This window comes from Dipodomys spectabilis, unplaced genomic scaffold (genome assembly GCF_019054845.1).
Source record: "Dipodomys spectabilis isolate Male_0828 unplaced genomic scaffold, ASM1905484v1 ptg000286l, whole genome shotgun sequence".
In the NCBI taxonomy this organism is placed as follows: domain Eukaryota; kingdom Metazoa; phylum Chordata; class Mammalia; order Rodentia; family Heteromyidae; genus Dipodomys; species Dipodomys spectabilis.
In genome coordinates, this window is record NW_024870963.1 from 1,082,742 (window position 1) to 1,090,888 (window position 8,147).

The 8,147-nt window shown below is 38.3% G+C and overlaps 1 gene segment (V, D, J or C); it reads left to right on the forward strand.

The window, feature by feature from the left end:
• The first annotated feature begins 6,754 nt into the window (after positions 1-6,754).
• LOC122126590 lies at positions 6,755-7,862 on the forward strand. The segment is given in 2 exon segments: positions 6,755-6,803; positions 7,508-7,862. Coding segments are annotated over 2 exon segments (396 nt in total).
• Positions 7,863-8,147: the final 285 nt, after the last annotated feature.

The window sequence follows — 8,147 nt, forward strand, 5'->3', positions numbered from 1 at the left end:
TGTATTTATAATGTACTATAATGCACTATATTTGATTCCGATGCCCCGAACTTTGTATATATATTTTTGTAATTTGGGGAGGGGAAGGGATATAGAGGAATGCTTAAATGGGGGTTAAGGTCGACCCATTGTGACAATGAGATGCACAGGACACTATGCTGAAAATGAACTTTACAATGTCGGGGGTGGGGCCTGGAGGAGTTGGAGAGATAGGGAGGGAAGGGATTGTTGGGGAAAAAGAAAGGAGGTAACAATACTCAATAGGAAATGTACTCATTACCCTACTCTTGTAACTGTAACCCATCTGTACAGTACTTTTACAATAAAAAGTATATTTTAAAAAGAGAATTTTGAAAGGCATTCAGTTAAGCATTCAGCACAATTCAGTCCCTGTTCACCAGGGGGAGCAACTTCATAGCACCACTCATATCCTGACTGCATTGAAGGTTAAGTTTAATCAGTTCTCTATCATTTGAACATAGTGCATGGGAAGATTATTTATGCAATACTCTAAGATATGTGCTTCTCCAAGCTTATTAACTGTGATACTCTTACTACTTGGTAAGTAACATGCCTATTTTTTATTCTTTCTATTGCAAGCAAAAATTTTAACCTTAAGCTTACTTAAGGTCTCTATTCACAAAGTGACACATATCTCTTTTCCCTCCCAGGAAGGACTCATGGAAATTCAGTGACCCAGACACAAGGGCAAGTAATGGTGCTGGAAGGGGCTTCCCTAAGGATAAACTGAACTTACACAACCACAGAATATCCTTCTCTCTTCTGGTATGTTCAGTATCCCGGAGAAGGTCCACAACTCCTCCTGAAAGCCATGACAGCCAATGACAAAGGCAGGCACAAAGGATTTACAGCCAGTTATGACAGAGAAGCCACCTCCTTCCATTTGGAGAAAACTGCTGTCCTGGAGTCAGACATGGCTGTGTACTACTGTGCTCTAAGTGACACAGTGACAGAAACCACAGGGGAAGCTGAGCATGACAGGTCCTAGCAGCTGAGCGCTGTGTCAGAGATGCCTATAGCTTCAGCACATTTATCTGCTGATGAAAAATCATACAAATATCAGAGAAAAGAAACAAGAAATGGACATCCCCATGCCTCGCTGTACAGTAGTGAAACTGAGAGCAGCATCTGGCTATTGAGTCTGAGGGACAGAAAGATGGCAAAGCTTTTAGGAGTTTCATTCAAGCTTTTCTTGTAATAACTGCTTGGGAGAGGTCTATAACTGCTTTCAGAGGTCTGTAAAGAGGACAGATTATTGTTATCTCCTATGTAGGTCTGGAATTTCCACAGGTTGCTGGGAGTTGTTGTGCTCCTTTGTGGTCACCATTTTTAGAAGAATGTATAAAAAGTAGTTTAAATACATCTCCTCTGTGTGGTTTCCATTTAGACAGGGTGTGTAACTGTCTGTGTGTAGCAGAGCCTTTCATTTATGAGGACCCAGAACAAAACACCTGCCATTCTCAACTACACTTACCAAGTTCTCAATTGCTTTGGTTCTAGCAATATCCTGGGGAAGGATATCTCGCTTTAGTGTTAATTCCATCTGCTCAGAAGATAAAAAGTTATTGATAAACCTAGAAATAATACAGTCCATAGTGTTCTGAACATTCCAGCCTCTCATCCTGTTGATGTACCTTCCTTCTGCACTTTGAAGGTCAACATTTCCAAAACATCTGAAGGCTGAACCATATCACTCTACCTAAGCCACATTGCAGATCCAGGCCTGGCCTTAAGGTAAACAGTGAAAGTTTCTGCATTTATTTTTTTCTGGAAATTATCATCAGCTTTTATTTCATGTCTTTTTATTTTAAAATTAGTGTACAGAGGGGTTACAATTAAATGATTTAAAATAATTTAAGGTGGGATTTTTCCCTTTATAACCAGTGTCTCCAAAGAGTGTGTTTATAACATATCAACTACTTTATGTGATGAATCTGAACTTACCTTGAATTAAATTCCTTTTTTTACTATTTCATTCTTTGAAATGATAGGCTACTGATTTCTCTGAATTTTGCCTTTTTCACAGCCCAGCCAGACCTTGTGGAAGCAAGTAACATGAAAGCATCAATTAGTTCAGAACCACAAACACTCCATCTCCAGCTAAAGTCCCATCAGAAGTTAAGCCTAGTAAGACAGAAAACATTTAAACTGTAACTAGTCTCCTCAGTAAGACAGGAAACATTTAAACTGTAACTAGTCTCCTCTACCCAAACAATATGTAATTGTTATAGTAGTTGTAAAACACCAAGAAAACAGAAAAGTAAGTAAATCCTGGTATGAAAACTAAATGGTACTTTGTGTATGTGTTTATGTTTGTGTGGGGTGGAACAGTCTTGGGGTAAAACTCAATGCCTGGCACTTTCCCTGAGTTTTTTGTTGTTTGTTTGTTTCCCACAGGGCTAGAACTCTACCACTGAAGCCACAGGCTCCACTTCTGACTTTTTTGCCAGTCTTAAGGTTTGAACTCAGGCTTTGACACTGTCAGTGGGCCTCTTTGTGCTCAAGGCTAGCACTCTACCACTTGAGCCACAGAGCCACTTTTGGCTTTTTTTGAATAGATTATTGGAAATAAGAATCTCATAAGGACTTTTCTGCCCAGGCTGGCTTCGAACTGTGATCGTCAGATCTAAAACTCCTGAGTAGCTAGGATTACAGCCACATGCACCTAGCTTCCACTTTTGACATTTTGTTTGGTGGCTAATTGGAGATAAGTTTTTCACTAACCTTTCTACCTAAGGTAGCTTTGTACTCCAATTTTCAGATCGCGGTCTCCTGAGAAGCTAGGATACTAGTTGTAAGCTAATGGTGCCACTAGGCACCATTAACAGTATTTTAACTGTACATCTTGATAGTCTATAAATGGCCATACACAATCCCACTATAGATTTCTGCTACTGATAGAAATAGAAGGAGCTTGTATTTAAAGCACAGAGCTTGGGTGTTTTGATTGTGAGAAGTTTGTTGAAAGACTAATGCAAATGATATAACCCAGAACTCTATTAAGTCAGTAAGATTGCCATGAAGGGGAAATTACTCAAGAGAATTTCACATGAGTGATTCAGCAGCATATTTTAAACATTTAAGAGAAACATTCCTCAAACCTGGTGATAAGTAAGTTGACATTATCCAGCTTAAAGAGGAAAGAAATAGAAATAGAGACTGAGATATTTGAGACAGTATCAAATATGGAGATATAGGGATAATAGTAATCCTAGAAGGGGAAGGGAGAGGGTAGAGTAAAGAATGAATAAATGAATCAATGACCAAAACTTCCCCAATTCAGTGGAAGACTTAATGTATATATCCTTGAAGCTCAAAACGTGCCATAAGGATAATGACTAAAAAGTCTATATTACACACTGTAATCCATCAGTTGAAGACAAGAAGAAGCTGACAATGATGAAAACTATGACAGAGAAGTGACGTGCTATGGATTTTCAATTTTCATCAGACATCATGGAAGTCATAAAGCATTGGAATGACATATGCAAAGGACTGAAAATAACAAACAAAACAAACAAAAACAAAACATTTCAACCAGTGCCTCTATATCTTATAAAATGTCAAAAAGAAAAAGAAAACTGGAGAATCTAAAGATATTCAAGGCATATAGAGTTCATCATGTATAGACCTTATCTCTAGGGAACTCTAGAGCTGAGCTGTGAGACCAGGAAAGGGTTTAGGGGTTGGAAGGCTACCTCCTCAGTACTCAGAAGGTTGACAACTGGACCTTGCAAAGGTCAAAACAGGCAAGGCAAGAAAAATGTGTAAGTTAAAACTAACTGGACCCAATGTTGTATAAGTCACAGTTGACTGGCCCCTATAATGCTTGAAGCAATGGGAATATGATGAATGTGTTATGGTCACTGCTTCTCACTGCTCCCTAGCTATAGGGAGTTATTACTATGTACACAAATTAGGTCTTATGTCAAAGACTGTAACCACAAGATAGATTAACACCTTGTTTTCTGCACATACCTATAGTAACCTTCTCTGTGCTGAACTAAATAAATAAATTCACTTATGGGAGCTTGGGGTTCAAAAGCTAGTGAGAGATGGACCCTATGATACCTGGATTTTCTATCCTCTGCTCCCTTTCTCATTTCTTGGGCTGTGATATCCCATTGTGTTATCACTGGTTGCCATTAGCAACACTGATCTACAGGAAATGCTGTAGGAAGTGATCTGGACTGAAATGAAACAGCACTGGGCACCAGTTTGGAACTATAGCAAACAAAGAACAATGGGTCATGATCATATAGATGATTAGAAATCTGGTATCTTATTTTGTTTTATTCATTTTTTCCTATATAATTTAAAAGACAAATGTGTACAACACAGAGATGAACAGAATAGGAAAAGCTCTATATTATGGCTTTCTACCTATATAAAGGTTTCCTTCATTCATATTTTTAAAATACAGTATATATAATACAATGGCCCAAATAACTACCATTGGTTTTGGTATTTAACTTAAGATAATTGTAATTGTCTTGGATTGGAAACTGGCATTTTTGTATTTTGATGTTCACAAGTTGTGTCTGAAAATGATCGGCACAAAGAAAGATGACTGTAGATTTCTTTGGTGATTAATGGCTATAACTCCACCGAAGGCACTGGGAAGAATTCTGTCTCCTTTCACATCATCAGGCATGTGAGTTCTGAAGGACAGTTTTGATGGCAAATAAGTTGCATCATATTGCCAGTGCTGATGTGGCTCTTTGGTCTACTTTCACATTAATGTATTCATACTATTTTTCCTGCTTCCTAGTAAAAATATTGCTTTGGGGCTATATCCCATATTTAAAGTTCTATGTTTCATTTTCACTCTTGTCTAGTATGTTATGGCTGTGTTCACATGCTGCTGGAACTCCTCCTTTAGACTGTACATTTACTGAGACAAGCTATTTTTCTTTTTCCTTTTTTGGTCAAGTGCAGTGAACTCTTGAAGGAATGAATTTTGCTATGAACAGCTTTTCTCTCTGTTTCCGGTGCATTTCTTGGTGAGAATGGGAAGGGTCTGACTAAACAATCTTTTTTGGGTACTGATTTTGTGTTTCTTGAGTAGGCAGGGCCTTCTGCCTTGTTAGTCAGTGCTCCTCTCATTCTGCAAGGCCATGGAGTAGGTCATGGAACAAACTAGGGACAACAGTTCCTATGTTTGTTTTACTGTAGTTGAACATTGTAGGCATACAGAACATGGATCTACCATAGCTTTTAGAGATCAACTCTTAGAAATCACAATTATATTCTAATGAAGAAATAAGATAATTTGAACAGATTCACGTGATACAGCTGTATTTAAAGTCTAAGTATGGAATCCAGCTCTAGTCTTACTGCATCAACCTAAATCAGTCCTCTTTCCAAAAAATGTGTAATTGATGGAAAAGGAGAGAACAATTCTGAGCAGTTAAGTCCTAACCTTGTTTGTTAAAATGTTTCTCAAGTCAAAACTACATTGAGATTCAATCACTCTAGTTAGAATGGATACGAAAATACGTGAGAGATGCTTGTAAGGATTTAGAGGCAAAGGAACCCTTATATGCTGTTGGTAAAAATTTAAATTAATCCAGCTTTCTTTGTAAGTCAGTGTTGACATCCCTCTGAACATTAAAAGGAGATATATCATATGGTTGAACTATGTTTGTCTAGGTTTATGCCCAGCCAAATGAAAGTAAGCAGATAAAAATGTATCTGAACACTCATATTCATTATTACACAATTCATTATGACCAAGTTGTGCAATCAGCCTTAGTGTTATGAAGTGGACAAATAATATAAGGAAAATATAGCATTTGCATAACATTCAAGCATAAAGAAGAATGAAATGAAACCATTTGCAGAAGAAAGTGTGTTTAATAAAATAATCCAAGTTCAGAAAGACATGTGTCACCAGTTTTCTCTCATTTATGCATTCTAGAGAGAAAAAAAACATGGAAGTCGAAGGGAGCTACTAGGAAGAAGAGGGGTTGGGAAGGAGAATGGTTAAGGATTAAAGCAATAATAATCCCAAAATAAATTGTATGCATGTATTAAAATATCACAAACCATTATTTTATAAAGTTAATTTAAACTTTGTAAAATAAAGTTTAAAACAAATGCTGCTCCAATTGTGAGAAGAAATTATGTTAGCTAAGCCAAATTTTAAGACATTCTGTTTTAAAATGATTTTTTAAATTCTAGGAATTAAAAAATGAAAACAGGAGCGTGTGTTGGGGTGCCTTGGCAGAAGAGATCTGCAATGTGAAATGGTCCTTGATCTCATAAACCTCACCCAGATTTCTAAAGTAGAAGAGTTATGAGTGATTTTCAGTGCAGGAAATTGGTATTTGGAAGTCACTCCTCCAACTCAGAAAAGAGCTGACATCTAATAGGAAATACATGCACAGAAAAATGACAAACAGATTGATTTGGAGAAAAGTCTCAATTTTAATTTAATTATATGTCTGATTTTTAATTTAAAAGTCCACCGGAGAAAAATTTGCCATTTGAATATTTCTTTGAATATAAGTGAGAAGCCCCAAGATGGCAGTGTCTTCTCAGGGACGTGGAGGATAGCTCACAAAAGCTTCTGAGTGTGAGTAAAGGGGAGGAGAAGGTTGTGTAAAGATCCTCTCTTCTGATTGGTAGATGGGATTCTTGAGAGCCCAATAACTGGAAATAACCTGAATGAGTCTCATTTTTCTTTTAGGCTTTGTTATCTGAGTCATCCATGAATCAGGGGGAAAAAATAATGAGATCCTTTAGTATCTTTTCAGTGACCTGGTGGCTTCACATGAGCTGTGAGTTAGTCTTTTTTTTTTCTTATTTTCCTTTCCTTTCCTTTCCTTTCTTTTCCTTTCCTTTCCTTTCCTTTCCTTTCCTTTCCTTTCCTTTCCTTTCCTTTCCTTTCCTTTCCTTTCCTTTCCTTTCCTTTCCTTCCTTCCTTTCTTCTTTTCTTTCTTTCTTTCTTTCTTTCTTTCTTTCTTTCTTTCTTTCTTTCTTTCTTTCTTTCTTTCTTTCTTTCTTTCTTTCTTTCTTTCTTTCTTTCTTTCTTTCTTTCTTTCTTTCTTTCTCCCCTGTTCTTTCTTTTCCAGTCTTGAGGTTTGAACTGAGCCTGAGTGCTATCCCTGAGCTCCTTTTGCTCAATGCTAGCACTCTACCATTTGATCCACAACTCCACTTCTTGCTCTTTTGTGGTTAATTATAGATAAGCATCTAAAGAACTTTCCTGCCTGGGCTGGCTTAGAACTATGATCCTCAGATCTCAGTTTCCTGAATAGCTAGGATTACAGGCATGAGCCACAGGTACCTGTCATGAGTTAGTATCTCTATGGGAACATAAAGTTCAGTTTGGGGAGTTGTTGTCTGTCTCGAGTCTATGAGGAAAAACATGAAGGCACTCATCACTCGATAAGAGTGGAGGCCCATAGAAAGATAAATTACAATCTGCAAATGGAGCTTCCACTATCCAAATACTATGTGTGACCTTTGTCTTTCTGCACAGGGGTAAGCTGTCAACAGAAAGAGGTGGAGCAGCATCCTGAGTCCCTCAGTGTTCCAGAGGGAGCTACCGCCTCTCTCAACTGCACTTACAGAGACAGTGCTTCTCGGTACTTCTGGTGGTACAGACAGTGTTCCGGGAAGGGCCCTGAACTGCTGGTGTCTGCATACTCTAATGGCGATAAACAGGAGGGAAGATTCACAGCACATCTCAATAGAGGCAGCCTTTATTTTTCTCTGCACATCAGAGACTCCCAGTCCAGTGACTCAGCCACCTACCTCTGTGCAGTGAGTGCACAGTGCTCCCCTGACACCTGCAGACTGAACCCAAATCTATGGGGGCCCCAGTAAGGCCTGAGCTGCAGCACAGACCCCAGAGCAGAGAAATTCTGCTATATTCTAGATGCTGTAGGAGTTAAGAGCAATAGCAGGGAGGGTTTGAGTAATTGAGTATTTCCCTTAAGGCTTTGGTGGGAGGGGGATTGGATGGGGGGGTGGGGGGAGGATGGGAAGGACTGGGAAGGGGAAACAAAGGAGGAGGCTACAATGCTTGATAAGAACTGTACTCATTATCTTGCCCATGTAATTGTAACCCCTCTGTACAGTATTTTCACAATAAAAATAAATAAAAATTAAAAAATTCT